The sequence below is a fragment of the Aedes albopictus genome, chromosome 2, assembly GCF_035046485.1.
Source record: "Aedes albopictus strain Foshan chromosome 2, AalbF5, whole genome shotgun sequence".
NCBI lineage: Eukaryota > Metazoa > Arthropoda > Insecta > Diptera > Culicidae > Aedes > Aedes albopictus.
The window spans coordinates 348,431,429-348,448,769 of record NC_085137.1 but is presented as its reverse complement, the minus strand read 5'-3'; the positions used below and the strand labels follow the sequence as shown (position 1 = coordinate 348,448,769).

The window sequence follows — 17,341 nt, the reverse complement described above, 5'->3', positions numbered from 1 at the left end:
TTTCGCAACACGTGTTTCTAGCATTGCGATTAGCTATAAGCGGAAACATAAATAGAAATGATCGCCTAGAAAGAAAATGTCTTACAGACACACACAAACGTAGTACCCAGAGAATGAAAGGAGATCCGGAAACCTACCGTACTTTGTTTATTCTAAATTGTTATATTTTAATTATCTATTTCACTTCGAAAGGACATTCAGATTCAGTTTCGACAATAATAATCAAACGAGCGGGTGGAATTTTGTGTAGTTTACTGCAGGATTTTTTTTTATTTTACTATTTTTTTCGGCTTTTTGTGATTTTGTAATGAAATAATTTAATATTACGAATATAGTATAATGCAGCGGGCGTTGGAACATGAAATTCAACTCGAACTATGTTATGAGCGCAGACTAAAGCGACCCCTCTTTAATATCAAGAAGCCGTGGGAGATATGCGGAATTGATCTGGAAATAAACAAAAAGACAGGACTTCATTAAAATTGATCACTTTGCATGCTTTCGATCGTAAAAGTAGTATAAGTTATATGCCTTCTTCTACTCAGCGCAACGTCCCAACTGGGACAAAGCCTGCTTCTCAGCTTGAGTTTTCTATGAGCACTTCCACAGTTATTAACTGAGAGCTTTCTTTGCCAACCATCATTTTTTATTTGTATTTCGTATGACAGGAATGAAAACACACTATGCCCAAGAAATTTTCAATACGTTGGCATAATCCCATTTGACGAGAGCGGGACATTTGGCATAAGGTCACTTGGCATAAAGACATTTGGCATAACGGTCATTTGGACAACGATACAACTACCGTGAGGTCGCCATTCACCGCTCATTTAACGGCATTTTCGTAAAGTATATGACATTAAAAATCGACGTTTGCGAATATTGCACTTTAATTTACGTTAACAACTCAACAATTATGTTGTTATTATAGAAAAAATATAAAACAATTGTAAAATATGTTTACATTCTAAAAAATAAAAATTCAAATGTATCTAGATTGAGTATAAATAAGGGCTAAAGTAACATGAGAGAGTTCTCTTCATCGACTCTCTCTTCTGCAAATTAAAGTGACAAGATGCAAATTCAATCAAACTTTTTTACACTTAGACGCTAGATTGCATCGCAACCTAGCGATTTATGACCAAAAAGTGCAATCATACTTACATCTTGTCACTTTAATTTGAAGAAGAGAGAGTCGATGAAGAGAACCCTCTCATGTTACTTTCGCCCTTATTTAAACTCAATCTAGGTATTATCTCTTGACTCCTATTACCGCTCATGCATCCATTCACCGCTCACTGGATTATTTTTTCATGGAATCACAGAAACTATTCATTTATAAAAACAAAATAACTTTTATTCACCAAAGTATTGATGATTCATGACGTTCAGCTCATCCTTTTTTGTCAAAATGGAATCTTCAACGGGTTTCACCTGTTGGATATTTCTTCTGCTGTTTGTCCTGAACAGTTCCCATGTTGTCCTGCAGCGCAGTGTAAGAAATATTTTTGGAACGTGATTCAGGTACACCCATATAAAAACTTAGTGAAATGAAAGTTTTTTGATGTGACAGCATGTTACATTCACTTTTGTTACGATACTTTAATAACATTTGATCATTTTTGTATGATTGACCCAAAATGAGCGGTGAATGGGGCATGAGCGGTGAATGGCGACCTCACGGTACAATGAATACGCGAGAAAAAATTATCAGTAAAATGATCGTGAATTACTTGACTGACCGGGAATTGAACCTTAGCATGGTCGTGCTGAAAACCCGCTCGTTCGGCCATTTGTGCACATGACTATTCGCTAACGGTTAAGTAGTCGGGTTGTCTGTGTTTATTGATTTTTCGTTACTTTTCTTATTCCAACATATAGAGATAAAAGTTTCATAGTATTGTCGTTTATAAAAAGATTATTGCCATTTTTACTATCATATATCTATCCAGTACTGTATAGCTTTAGAGTTTTGCCACAGGCATAAGAATCGATATAGTAAATGGGTTGCTGTGGAAAGTATAAACAGAAAATAATCGCATTATGCAACAACTTTCCAATGCGAAGCTTGGATTAGTCATACGTAACATCAAACAAGTGTTAACAGGCATATGTCAATGGCATTGTTGTAGCTGCATAACTTCGGCATTTCTATTCACTACTTCCATTGCAAATACCGGAGACCTTGTCCTAGTAACACGGACAACCCCTCCCCTTTACCGTAGCTGGGCAAGCAGTGAAAAAGGTCGAAAACTTTAAATATCTTGGTAGCCAGATCGTGTCAGCTGGCGATACCAGTGGCAGGGGGGTAATTTACCAAATAGGAAAAAATATTTAAAAGTCAATGAATTTGTTAAAGAATTCCTAGAATGTTTAATGGAGAAATTTAAGAGCGGAGCTTTTTTAGAGACTCTCTGACATGAAATAATTGAACTTGGACGTAATAATGAACCTTCAGGAACTAGTTAAAACATTAGGAGAGAATATATTATCTCCTGAGCGCCCATTAAAAAACGCATTGCATTGAAACGTTCAGCTTTTTTTTTTGTTGATTCATATCTCATCATGAAAAAATATTTGTTATGCTTTATATGTAAACGCTTTATATCTTATGTTTCAAATTTCTCATCAAAGTTGTGTAAGAACCATTTTTAGAGCTCAAAAAACGCACATTTCCGTGTGATGGAAATGTTGCTACGTCATTCCGTTCAAAAGATATTGATGATTTTCTAGAAAAAAATAGGCACTGTTCAAAAGACGAGCTTGATGGTCTAGTGGCTACCGCTTCTGATTCATATGCAGAAGGTCCTGGGTTCAATCCCTGGCTCTTCTCTTTCCTCCTACTTTGTATCGTTCTATCTACTTTCTCTCTCTCTCCCACATATACATCTTATGTATATTCGTAGCGATCGCTAGAACCAGAAACGGATTGAAAAAAAGCTGTGTCTGTGGCTATACTAGTATATTTTGATTTTTGGTGAAAGTGGTCCAGGTTAATCCGGAGTGGCCACCGGGAATCGACTATAAGCAGAAAAAGGCGATTTTCTATAATCTGTCATAACATAAAGACGAAATAACATTATGATTCAAACTAAACATCATTGTGGAGCGGACCTGATGTGATGGTTGGAACACTTGACTATTAGGCCGAGGACCTGGGATCGAATCCCACTCCCGACAAACTCGCAAAATGTGAGTTCTTTCTTCGGAAGGGAAGTGAAGCGTGGGTCCCGAGATAAACTCGTTAATACAGATAAAAAAAAAAACGTCATTTATATTGGCTTTAGTGATGTGCTTCAATTTTATCTGGTGTAGTTGAAAGTTTTTTAGATTATGTTCTCAAAAATCCGATTTTATCAGTTTGGGCAAATTTTCGTGGGCTAAATTGACTGACAAAAATATTGAAACTGATTCAACATAATAACTGAAGGATGCGATGGAGATTGAATGTGGGAAGCATAGAAAAATCATTAATGTCCACTGCCAATATGGTTCTGGTACCTGGAACCCATTCCAGGAACCCCCAAATTGTACCAAACGTGTTTTCAGCCAAACAGCAGTAATAATTCTCAATTGTTAAGTGCAAATAAGCCAAAATAATTTTATTTCGTTGCTGATAAACTGGCGCAGTGCAAATTACCATGGACCAACATGGTCAGTAACATGACCAATATGATACCCACCGCATGATCCGGAACATCCGTAAAAGTGGTCAATTCATAAAAAACCCGATTTAATCCACCTATGGTGAACAGAACCGAACAGAACAGAAAAATTATTGTTGTATTATTTGTATTTAACATATTTATTTTGTGTAATTGACCAAAAATAATAGAAAATATTGTGGATTTGGCATCTAGTGGATTGGTTTCCAAAATAGCATCATGGATCATGGACTAAACTACCAGTAATGCCAGACACCTCCTAGAATCTTGTATGGAATGTTAAAAAATAGCTTACATATTCTGGAATATTGCATCTTTTGTTAACTGCCAAAAGATCTTGAATCGATTAACAAATGGGTAAGAAAATCAGCGAGATACACTTTGTCTAATATCTCTTAATCAGTCGATTAAATTAGCTCCGAAGTACTTGGTATACATGGTTATGGTGTTAATCAGTTTTGGCATTAGCTAGTTATTTTGGCTGTCCGGTTCATGATTTTTTCCCACAATATATGAATTTAAAGCTTTCATTTAACATATTGTTAGTTTTCATAGAATTCCTGTGTATTTGTAATTTGTTATTTATAATTTTGTTGAAAACAATAACCTGCTAGTATACACTGTATGAGGTCAGCATTATTTATTGAAAAATAATTTCCTATAGACTGGTCAAAAACTCATGCAAGATAACAAGTGAATATAATAAAAAAAAGGAATTTATTGAAATATTCTTCGTAAGATATCTCAGTAATCAAATGTCGAATCGAAAAAAAATTTCAGGGCCTTTTACAAGGATATTGTAGCTTTCCTTTGGTGCTTAGAGAACCCAATTCGGTTGACAGACGGCTGAGATATTTGTTATGGTACCCTTGGTCAAAAATCTCTCAAAAAGTTATCCTGTATTACTCCCAAGTACTCTTTAAATGATATCTCAGTAACCAAATGTCTAATCCTAATGAAATTGTATAGGGTTCTACTAGGGTGTTGTAGCTTTCAATTGGCGCCAGGAGAACCGAAATCGGTTGACAGACGGCTGAGATATTTGTTATGATACACTTGGTCAAAATCTCAAAAGGTTTAGTTGTATAAATCCTAAGTACTCTTCGAAAGATATCTCTGTAACCAAATGTCCAATCGAAATAAAATTTCTGGGCGATCTACTAGGATGCTGTAGCTTTCATTTGGTGCCAAGAGAACTCAAATCGATTGACAAACGGCCGAAATATTTAATATGATACATTTGGTCAAAAATCTTAAAAAGTTTAGATGTATGACTCATAAGTACTCTTCGAGAGATATCTCGGTAACCAAACGTCCAATCGAAAAAAAAAATCAATAGCGTTCTACTAGAATGTAGTAGCTTTCATTTGCTTCCAAGAGAACTCAAATCGGTTGACAGACGGCTGAGAAACGTGCGTGACTTTTTTTTGTAACGCACATACACACACACACATACACACATACACATACACACACACACACACACACACACACACACACACACACACACACACACACACACACACACACACACACACACACACACACACACACACACACACACACACACATACAGACATTTGCTCAGTTCGTCGAGCTGAGTTCATTGGTATATGAGACTCGGCCCTCCGGGCCTCGGATCGAAAGTCGGTTTTTCGAGCGATATGTATACCCTTCTTATGGGTGTAAGAAGGGTAAAAATGTGCTTATAACGTCGCGATTTTTTTTCTTAACATTTGTTTCAGAAATCTAAGAATGAAACCACTGTTGCGATTAGTTTGTAGCTCAGAGTGGCCGCTGAATGGGCCTTTGAGGTATCCGAAACATCCGTAAAAGTGGCCAATTCATGAAAATCGTCCCAGATGATCGCGATTTTTTCGAACTCATTAGTTCCAGCAATCTAAGGTTGAAATCAATGTTGCGACTGGCTTATAAATCGGAGAATTTACTATAGGAACCTTTAGTTTATCCGGAATATCTGTAAGTCCCAATGATGAAATCATTGTTGCGACTGGATTGGATGGACCTTTGGTGTATCTGGAACATCCGTAGAAGTGGACAATTCATGAAAATTGAGCTAGAGCGTCGTAACTTTTTCCAAACTCATTTGTTGCAATAAACCAAGGATGAAATCAATATTTTGAGAATTTTGTAAATCAGAGTGGCCACTGGATGGACCTTCGGATTATCCGGAACATCCGTAAAAGTAGTCTATTCATGAAAATTGTGCTGGCGCAACAATGTTTTCCAAACTCATTTGTTTTCTTGTACCGACATTTCGAAGCCTCTAAGCAGATTACCCTCCTTGAATGAATGTAATCAGTTATTATCATTTGATTCCGCCCTCTTTTACTTATCCTTCCACAGAAACGCGTATGTGGACTACCACTTTTAATCTTTCTCGGTGTCAGATATCCCGGCATCTCGAAGGAATTTCTGGAAAATTCCCCGGAGAAATCACTGCAGGAATCTTCGAAGGAGCTCCTGGAAAAAATCACGAAGGAAATCCTGGATCAATCTACGGAGGAATCCCTGGTTGAATCCCCGGTGATACTCCTGGCGGAAACTTAAGAAGAATCATCGGAGGAATTCCTGGAGGAATCTCCGGAGGAATTTCTGCAGGAATACCTAATGAAATCCCTAGTAAAATTTCTGAAAAAAATCCCTGAATTCCTGGAGGAATCCCTGGTAAAATTCCAGGAGGAATGTCTAAAAAAAATACTGGAGGATTCCCGAAGAAATTACAGGAACTCATCGGAAGAATTTCTGGAAGAATTCTCAAAGGAATCTCTGTCAGAATCCCTGGAGGCATTACTAGAGAAATCTCCGGAGGAATTTCCTGGAGAACTCCCCGGAGATATTTCTGGAAGAATCCTTGGTAGAATCCCCGTAGGAAGCCCTGGAGAAATCTCCAAAGGAATTCTTGAAGGAATTTCGAGAAAAATTCCTGGTAAAATCCTCGGCGAAATTCCCGGAAGAATCCCCGGCGGTATTCCTGGAGGAATCCTTGATAGTAGTTCTATAGGAACCCCTAAGGGAATTCCTGTCAAAAATCCCAGAAAATATTCCTGGAGTTATCCCCTGGAAGAATCCCTTTAAAAGTTGCTGGAGAAATTCCTGTATATATTCCCAGCGAAATTCTTGGGAGAATCCCCGAGAAAAAACTGAAGGTGTACCCGGTGGAATTTTTGGAGGAATTTCCGGACGAATTCTAGGAAATTTCCGAAAGAATTACAGGAGGAGAGGAATCCCTGTAGATATACCCGGAGGAATTTCTAAAAGAATCACCGGAGCAACTCCTGGAGTAGTCCCCGGTAGAGCTGCTGTTGATATTTCCTGTAAAATTTCTGAAGGAATTCCTTTGATTCCTGGACGAAGTTCCGAAAGAATTCCTGGAGCTATCCGCAGAAGATAGCTGGGAGAATCCCCGTAACAAATACTGGAGGAATACCCAGAGGAATTCCAAGAGGTGTAGGAATCTCCGGATTAGTTCCTGGTGGAACCCCTGATGAAATTCCTGGAGGAATCCCTGATTGAATTTCATGAGAAACCCCCGGTGGCATTCCTGGAGAAATCCTCGGTGGGGATTTCCGGTAGAATCCCCGATGTAATTCTTGATGAATCCTGGGACAAATTCCTGAAGCTACAAATAAAAAAAATGAATTGATTCCATTGATTCACATTACTGACCATCAGTAAAGTTAGTGAACTTTGATTCAAATAGCAAACAATATATTGTTTAATAAAGATGTCAATTAAGGAGCGTCAATTAACGTCAAAAACAATAACCCTTAAAACTACAGAAGGATTTTTGAAACTCCTTATGTAAACATCCGGAACGAATATGGGAAACAGCAAATATTTACTCATATTTCGTCAAAGACATCAATTTTACCTACTCGTAATGGTTTCATGGGTATTTTTTCCCTCAAGAGCCTTTTATCCACTGCGTTCATTATTTAGGAATATTGTGGTATGAGCCATATTTAATTTGGTGCTAGTCAAATATCCTGTCACAATTGAGCTGTGATGGATATTGGTTGATGTAACACCTGATCCCAACTAGGCACAACTCGTTCTATAAAGTTTATTACCCTGTTGGGATTACTTCGCCAAATTTCCAAGGGCTCTAGAAACCCTTTATCAAATAACGCCAATCTTTGATGGGACAGCATTCCACAGTTGCAGAGTAAATGTTCGGCAGTTTCGTTTTCCGTTTGACAGAAACGACACTCGGAGGATTGGGTTTTTCCAATCTTACTTAGATGATAGTCCTGTTCAACGACGTAGGTTGAACTTGCTCGAACTTGCTGCATCTCGCTCTTTCTCGTTTGTTGACAAATGGGTAAGAGTAGGATGCAGCAACTTCGAGCAAGTTCAACCTACGTCGTTAAACAGGACTGATATTTACTCGGGCAGTGGCCAGTCATCAGACCAGTAATTGCCCTGAGATCTGTTTTGTTTAGATTCAGTATGGACCTGGTTTTTTCTGCACTGGGTTTTATGAACTTTTTTGCTTGCTTGGATCCGTGGCATTCCAATTAATTTCTACCGTGGACATTTCCCAAGTTTTTAGTTTCATCCGAAGAGCACACTCAGGAACTCCACAGAAAGGTTCAGGGCCGTTCTACGCCCGATTATCCCATGTTATATGCTGCCGTGAATCGCATATCAGTCCCATCTTTGCTGGATTTCCTATGCAAATGGGACAATTATGCGATTCACGGCAGTATGGGAATCCCATATAACATGTATTACGTTTGCATTTAGTCGTATTTTTGTATCGTATGCTATAATCTGGCTTGTGAAACTGTCCCTAAATTTAATGTGCATTTGAAGCGCTTCAAACATTTCAGGAGCGATCCAGTACAAAACATGCAAGCCGTCCCCTAACACGGACATGATATTGTAGACGGTTTTGTGTTGTTGCCCAAATCAGGATGCCCCCTTAGGATTAGGAATTCCTACACCAAAACAAGCTATGCATGCAGCAACAGATGCTGCGAACTAAAAGGCGAACTGTCAAACAAAATACAATTCTAGGACGACTGATGGAAGAAGAATAATTATGAAACCTCGTCATCCTGGCATTGGATTTCGTTATCTGTTTAGATAACTGGGCACAATTTATGTTAGGGGCTGTTCATAAACCACGTAGACCAAAATTTGGCCATCTCAGACCCCCCCCTCCCCCCGCGTAGACTTTTGTCCATACAAAAATTTTGAAATTTGTATGGAGCGTAGACTTTGGCCAGACCCCCCCCCTCCCCCCGAAAAGTCTACGTGGTTTATGAACGGCCCCTTATGTGTTGCATGTTTGTGTTTTGTGCATTTGTAACGTTCCATTTTATTTTTCTAGTTCCCAAACGTGGGGCCCGATATGGAAAACTAAAATGTGCATTTATAAGGTTCCAATGTACTATTCGTTACATTGGCGCTCAACGTAGGGCGTTGTGCATTTACAAGGTTCCAATGTTTTATTTGTTACACATGGGACAATTATGCGTAGAACGGCAGTACAAAGCTTGATGCCGCATCCTGTCTGGCTAAATTGTCGGCGTTTTCATTTCCCAGAATTCCACAATGACCGGGCACCCAGTATAAAGTTACCTCGTTCCTACTGGCCAATTGCTTCAGAGAAATAATGCATTCCCACACTAGCTTTGATTGACACGTGAAAGCTTTTAGCGCATTTAGAGCCGCCTGACTGTCCGAAAAAATACAGACCTTGGCAAACCAATAATTTCTTTTCAGACAAATGTTGGCACACTCTAGAATGGCTTGAACTTCCGCTTGAAATACAGTGGGACTGCCAACCGGCTGCGATGCGGCCATGTTTTTGAAGTCATCATCTGTTTCAGGTCAAACATTTGATTTAGGCGTAGTTTACGAATGATATTTTTTCTTTGACAAAAAAGTTCTTTGCATCCCCAATTGCGGAAAAATTTGAACACGTTTTTATTTATTGTAACATATTTCAGCTAAGAGAATTAGATTTTTTCATGATTCTCCTAGTATTTTCGAAAATTTTCTTTTTTGTTGTGGAAAATATTACGCGCTTTTCAAGTGTTGGTCCAGAAAAGTGTACTGTTTACAAACTTTTGCTGTCAAAATGGGGTTCAACGCACAATGGGGTCAGAGATGTTGGCTCGCTTTTTTACTGTGGGGTAGTATTCGGATGACAAGTGGCTGGGGACTGCATCCCATTAATATAGCCTTACTGATACCAGGGCCAAAAACACCAACTCCAGTATTTTCTCCCATCTTGGACCCATCAGTATAAAATACAATAGAACCTGGACGTATGCTTGGCCCACCAGCATCCCAAACATAGCGACATGGTTTCACCACTTTGAAGGGAACATCATAGTTGTTCTTCGTTATCATCCAATCTTCTACTGTTTTTATGTCCATGTTTAATTTGAAGTCTTTGATAATCCTCAAATGTCCAACAAGATCCCCGTGTAGGACTTGATTGTAACGTATAACCTGCAGGGCACTTTTTGCCGCTTGTAGTTTAACAAATTGATGCAATGGCAGGATATTGAGAAGGGCATCCAAAGCAACTGATGGAGTGCTTTTCATTGCTCCTATCATAGATATACTGAACTGAAGAACTGAATTTGAACTCCATCTAAAGAAGATTCAGTAAGATTTATTTTTAAGCTTCTAGTAAAAGGTACAATTACAGTTTTTGAAGAGTTTGCGTTTAATCCCTCCTCACGGCACTATTTGATGGTAAAATTCAACGCAGATTGTAGCCGGCTAGATATCGTGTCGTCATATTTTCCACGTATCGGAATAGCTACCTTATCTGCGTATCCAATAACCTCAAAGCCTTGTTTGATGAGTTTTTTAAGGAGTTCATTCACTACCAAAGACCACAATAAGGGCGATAGTACTCCTCCTGGAGGACTCATAGGTATTATACGAGTATGCTACGTTTTGAAAATTAACATAAGACGAATTCTACGTCTTTTAGAGTGAGCGAAATTTGGACCCATTTTGAACGAAATTTGGAACCCGTGCACTAAATTTGGCACTTTCAAACAAATCAAAACTAATGCTGTAACTATCTAGTATAATGGGAAGTTGCCTGATTTATATTTCTTGGGAGCTACAGTGCCTGCACTAAATCGACAATGATTTTTCATAAGGGCCTAACTTACTTGATCGATTTCTCTTCGTCGACTCTCTCTTTCGCTAACAACTTGATCAAAACAAATAAAATCATTATTTTTTTTGTTTCTATAGCAACATGTATTCGTCTTCTTCAACCAAAAAATCTTTGGAAAACTCAATACACATTCTGTGATAACACAAAGAGAGGACCGATGAAGAGAACTCGAAAATGTCAGTTAGGCCCCAATGAAAAATAAGTGTCAAAATATTACTGAAGAAATTACTCTGATATAGGGGAACTTACGTATTTTCGGCAGTTTTGTTCTCTTCATCATTGGGGTTTTTTTGAAACCTTTAGGTCTCAGAGTTGGCCTCAAATCCTTCCCAACCAAGCTGAGTTATATGCCCAAATTTCAGGCAATTCGGCCCATAAAACCCCCCATGACGAAGAGAACAAACCTGCCGATAATACCCTTTGTCTCCCTACTTTATGGTAAAATTTCAGTTGTTTATCAAACTTCAAGAATCTTAAAAAATAACACGATTTCTCATGCAAAAATAAGAATTTCACGGTTCTCGACACGAATGCCTACTAGGGTTACCTAAGTGTCGTAAATAAATAATTCCGTGAAAATCAAGAACCGAGTGTACAGTATTCTGCTAGTGAAGTGGAACCATCTCCGTAGGGCTCCTATTTTGGACACTTTTCTGCTTTTATGAACCAATTGACACAATTTTTGCAACGTGATGAGATCTAGTATCAAGCCGTGTCCGTGTACAAAATTTCATGTCAATTGGTTTGGAATTGACTGAGTTACAGCGAAAAGTGCCCAAAATACTGGCCACTGCCCAAGTGGCTCGCTACCCCGATAAATCAACAATCGAATAAAACTCCAAAATCCGATTGAAGCTAATCCCGTTTACTACTGTTACCCTAAATATGTTACATTTGCCAACTTACCTTCAATTTCTAATGCGGCTGGTGGTGGATTTACTGAACGTTCTCGAAAGAAAAGTGGATGGGTGAAAATCAATCAAAAGCGAACCGCTGCTACTGCTACTGTTGCTGCTGCGGCTGTGGGTTCACGCTCGCCACACCACACCGCACGGTCGTAATTTTTCTTTGTTGTCTGATTTTCAGCTGTTTTTCTTCTTGCATTTATTGACTCATTAGCGAAGCAGTAGTTTCCGATGCGATCGCCCCACTGCTATTGCGTTGTGTTGTGTTGGCTGCCGATGGTAAACTCTTGCACTATAGAACTTCCGCGTGGATTGTAAAATTTCTCTGGAAAATTAACGCGTTACCTCCGATCTCGTTTTTTTTTTTGTTGTTTTAGCGCTCTTATCATCTGGGTGGTGAATTATCTTGCTGTGTGGATGTGTTCTTTTGCTTTAATAAAATTAATTTAATAAAACGTCGCGCCCGTCCTTCGTCCGCCGATGCCTAATAGGATATAGCTTTTTTAATTGTCCACGATCGCGTATCTCTGGGTCCATTCTTTTGCATTTCGAATCGCTTCCGCCTCGTTGACCTTCCACAGTTCGGCCACATCGTTAGCGAGCGGATCGTCCGGATTGGGGGCACTTAGCAAGGCTTGGATCGACAGCAGCACCGTGCGGATTTGCAGCGCCGGGCTCCACTTGTCCTTCAGGATATCCAAACAGATTCGGCCCAGCCGATCGATGTTTGGGTGGTAGATTTTCGTAATGAACCGTACCTTTGGCGCCGACATCGGATAATCTTCCGGAAGAAACAGTTCCAGCTTGAACAGGCCTCCCTCGAATGGAGAATCTTCCGGGCCGAATACAATCACGTGGAAATAGCGAGCATTCTGCTCGTCTGGAACGGCGCTAATCCCCGGAACGGGCTCCTGCATAAGGCGCTGTGTTTCCTTGATTATTCTTCGAGGCAGAGCAGCCATCTTTGTGTCTCCTGCTGCGGTGTCTTTCTTTCTTACTTGCTCCTCGCGAAATCACTCCCCCACGCAAAACTCGGATATTTCCTACCGATACGCAATCTAATGTCCTATTTTTCAAATCACTTCTATTCGACACACGATATCGCGCACGTTTTTAAGCCGTTTATAAACGCGGAGAACAGCCTTTTCCACTATTTTCACAATCTGCTGCTGTGAGCAATTCTAAAATCGAATAATGAATGAATGATGGCGACGACGTCTTTCACTGGCGCTAGCTGGTGCGGCGAGAAAACATGCAGCAGCGCCCATCGGTGACCGTTGAGGGAACCAGCGACTGTCATTATTATGAAATTATCGATTAACTGTCATTTCGAAAGAGGAAAATCTCGCGTATCATTTGAAAAAGGCTTACACGGAACCGCCAAACTACCCAAAATAGGACGCAATCAGTGAAGTACTAGATTGAAAGTAGTGAGCTGGATTTTTGTATGGTGAGATGATCAGTTCTCCATTTCTGCAATGAAATGGTGCAAATAGCGTGGGTTATATGATTTCTTGACAAATTTGATGCTGTTTGAGCAAAAGTTTTGATAACCGTGTTGTTGAAGTTGCAAGAAATAAATAATACAACAACACAGTTACCCAAACTTTTGCTCAAATAGCATCAAATTAGTCAAGAAATCATATAACCCACGCTGTTTGTACCATTTCATTAGGGAAGATTCATTTATTACGTCCATCGTTTTTCGGGATTTCTAGACCCCCCCTCCCCCCTCTGTCACGCTATTTTCCTATACCTAATACACGTACTGTCACACTTTCTTAGACCCCCTCTCCCCCCAAAATGTTGGACGTAATTTTTGAACGTTCCCTTACAGAAATGAAAAACTGAACATCTCACCATACAAAAATCCAGCTCACTACTTTCAATCTAGTACTTCACTGATTACTTCCTATGGGGCACGTTCGGTGTAGTACTAGATTTGTAGTAATGAGCTGAATTTTAGTATGGTGAGAAGGTCAGTTCTCTGTTTCTGCAATGAAATAGTACAAAAAGCGTGGGTATCATGATTCCTTGCCTAATTTGATGCTGTTTGAGCAAAACTTTGGATAACTATGTTATTTATGTTGCAAGAACTGAAGAAAACAACAACACTGTTGCCCAAAGTTTTGCTCAAACAGCATCAAATTAGGCAAGGAATCATAATACCCACGCTTTTTGCACCATTTCAGTGCAGAAACGGAGAAATGACCTTCTCACCATACTAAAATTCCGCTCATTACTACAAATCTAGTACTTCACCGATCTGTCCTATTGAGTTCTTTTGACGCAATAGGAAGCAATCAGTGAAGTACTAGATTGAAAGTAGTGAGCTGGATTTTTGTATGGTGAGATGATCAATTCTCCGTTTCTGCAATGAAATGGTGCAAACAGCTTGGGTTATTTGATTTCTTGCCTAATTTGATGCTGTTTGAGCAAAAGTTTGGGTAACTGTGTTGTTTTATTATTTATTTCTTGCAACTTCAACAACACAGTTACCCAAAGTTTTGCTCAAACAGCATCAAATTAGGCAAGAAATCATATAACCCACGCTGTTTGCAGCATTTCTTTGCAGAAACGGAGAATTGATCATCTCACCATACAAAAATCCAGCTCACTACTTTCAATCTAGTACTTCACTGATTGCTTCCTATTTCATAGTTCGGCCCAATAAGCCAAAATTTGAGTAAATCGATTAAACTCACGCTAGGTAGATTGCCTTTACCCCCAACTAAAAATATATTGACGGTTTCCCCACAGACGAATTTATACAGACGTAAGAGTGCGGTACAAACCACCTAAAATTTTCGGTACCATGTTTTCTTCTTCTTTCTTATTCAAAAGTTCACGAGGGGGCTAGTGATTACCATTTTTCGGTAGATTTTTATGCATTGGTTTACCCCTCTCGCAAAAATTTGACAGTTTTCGCCCTATTTCGCCGCACCGAAACTTGTTTTGTTTATGTTTTTTTATGATGCGCGGTCCCATGTAAACATCATCCCGCGAGAAGCTTTTTTGTTTTTTTAGTCCGTTAATTTCAATCCAAAACCAAAATAATTATTTATTAGATAAAGTGCGCAACGAGTGGTCAGTGTGGTGCGGCGGTGCGAATTACGCCGGACGAGCATCTACGCGAGCTGAACCAGTGTTTCCTGCCGAGACAAATCACCGAGTAGGGTAGCGCAGCAGCAAAAATAGCACCGGAGGTGGTCGGGCTAAACTAGCGGATCTCAGAATCGACGTTCTTCTGACAACCAAATGAATTGAGGCGAGGCCGCAGTTTCTGTGTGCAGATGCAAGTGCGGGGAACACACAAGAGGAAGATTATTGTGCAGGAGTATGCGGAAAATTCACTGTGGCCGTAACCGTTCATCGGGGGAGAACAAGCGGGATACTCTATTGAAAGTTGGACATTAGTTATTTAAGGCCGCTACTACTCGATTCCAGATTGCGAATGATCCTTGTGGGTATTGGACTGTAAAGTGTGGGAGAATCTCTGTCCCAAGCCACACGAAAAATGCTCAGAAAACGGAAAATTTTCTAGAATAAATTGCTTGCGGGCAGAAGATGCTATACCAGTACGCTGAACCCCGCATCCAAACGAACCTTGCAAAGATTTCTCGCAGTTTCCTGCCAAAATGGCCGGTGACGCGTTAAACCTTCAGGGTACCGGATCTGGACGGGATGCAGTTCGAACCGGTTGGAAATGAAAAGAAGAAACTTATCAAAAAGGCACCGATTTGTCACTACCCAATAAGTAAGTAGCTATTATTTTAAACCAAATCTACAACCCGTTTTATTTATTTTCCTATATGACTTCTACACATTCATTGATCAATCCAATTATCATTCTATTTTTTGTTTTTCCACAGATCTACGAAAGAAGAAAAAAAAGTTGAAACAATCTGTCTCATCATCTTAGTAACAACAATCCCTACGGTGAATTTGTCTAGATCATTTTAGTCTGAAAAAAAAATCAGTATCCGGCTGCGCTACGATACCCGCTCTAGTACGCACAGCACGTACTATGATCACAGGATGGAGAGATAAAATCATTCCAAATAAAACAAAGGGCGAAGAAGAACCTGCAAGAACCATCACTTCCACAACCAGTAGTTCTACGACTGTAAGATTCGCTGCCCGTTGGTGCAAATATCACCATAAGCACTAGCAGAAGTTTCTCATTCCCAATAAGATGAAGTATGTTCACCATGTATCAAGCGTGCAGGTATGTATTCATTTATGCATAAATAGATATTAACGGTATTCGTCTAATTGTGCATTTTGGTTATTCTTGAAAATAAACTCGTATTCTTGAAGAAATACGCAATAAAGAAAATACTGTTCTAAAAATTATCATATTATTTTTATTATCTATTTATCACTTATCTTTATTAACCCTCGAACGATCGCGCTGTTGTATGATGAAAAAGAAAGTGGTACCGAAAAAAATGATTACTGCTCCGTCTGTATCTTCGTTTGTGGTTTCCCCCCTTATCGAACGCGACGATTTGAATCCGTCGCGGATGAAACCGTTGGAAACCGTCGCCAGAGTCGTCGCAGTATAGACACTGTAGATTCAATAGACTCGCGGAGGCGAAGACAACTGTAGCCAAACGGACTGTCAGTTCTTGTAGCCAAACGAGCATGACGTCACGAGTTCAATAGCGACAATGGATTGTGTGACGTCATTCGCTCGGTACACTCTAAATTCACGGTTAAACACACTACACGGGGAAACGAAATTACTCAAAACTCAGATAAAAAGTACTTAAAATCGAGTACTGTGGCAACACTTGCTTTTTGGGTACAAAATCGAACTGACTACAAAGTAGTTTTGACTTAATCTTATAGTTATCGGCAAAGACTTGCTTTTGGGTTCATTTGAAGTTGTGGTTGTCAAACATTTTGTTTTGCTTTTCTTTTGCTATGAAAGTATCCAAAATGAAGTGTTGAAGTCGCACTTCATTTTGGATGAAAATTTTATTGTGCGCCATATTTGTTCCACAAGTTCGGTTTGGTTTCTCTGTAAGTATCAAACAAAATGAACTTTTAACATTTTAAACAACTATTTTATTAATTTCTAGTTCTTCTCCGCTAAATCCGTGCTGCAGGAAAAACCAGAGGCAGAATCGAAGATAAAATCCAGCAGATCGGAGAATGCAAGATTTCAATTCCCGTACAAACGAACCGGTAAGTTGTGATAAATTCAAAATAAAAACGAAAGTTAATTAGTGTCTTACTTCGGCAGAAATACACCAACGATGACATCAGTGCTGGAGCGGGATAGATGGCCAAACACCGAGCGGCATCCAACAAAACGGCCATGAGATCAGCCAAGGGAACATGTTCCGGATAGCGGAGCCTCCAACACAAATATTCATTTTACTTATTTAATGTATGTTCTAAAGTGATATTATTAGTAATTTGTATAATACTGATAAAAGCGCAATAAAAATTATTTCTGCGCAATAACTGCAAACATTTTTTACATTTGAATCAATGGAATTTCCAAAAATAAATGCTGTTAAGCCACAGAGAACAGACATTTAAGCTCGAACAAAAATACGTTGAAATCGTGTGTAAAGGATTTA

The 17,341-nt window shown here is 39.3% G+C and overlaps 1 protein-coding gene across 1 annotated transcript; it reads right to left on the bottom strand.

The window, feature by feature from the left end:
- Nucleotides 1-235: 235 nt before the first annotated feature.
- Nucleotides 236-12,999, bottom strand: LOC109430831 (ubiquitin-conjugating enzyme E2 N). The gene is made up of 2 exons (XM_019706919.3): nucleotides 11,749-12,999; nucleotides 236-447 (listed from the first exon to the last, which is right to left on the bottom strand). Exon 1 carries the CDS (start codon nucleotides 12,707-12,709, stop codon nucleotides 12,251-12,253), a length of 459 nt encoding a protein of 152 aa, XP_019562464.1. The 5' UTR covers nucleotides 12,710-12,999; the 3' UTR covers nucleotides 236-447; nucleotides 11,749-12,250.
- Between the last annotated feature and the right edge of the window lie 4,342 nt (nucleotides 13,000-17,341).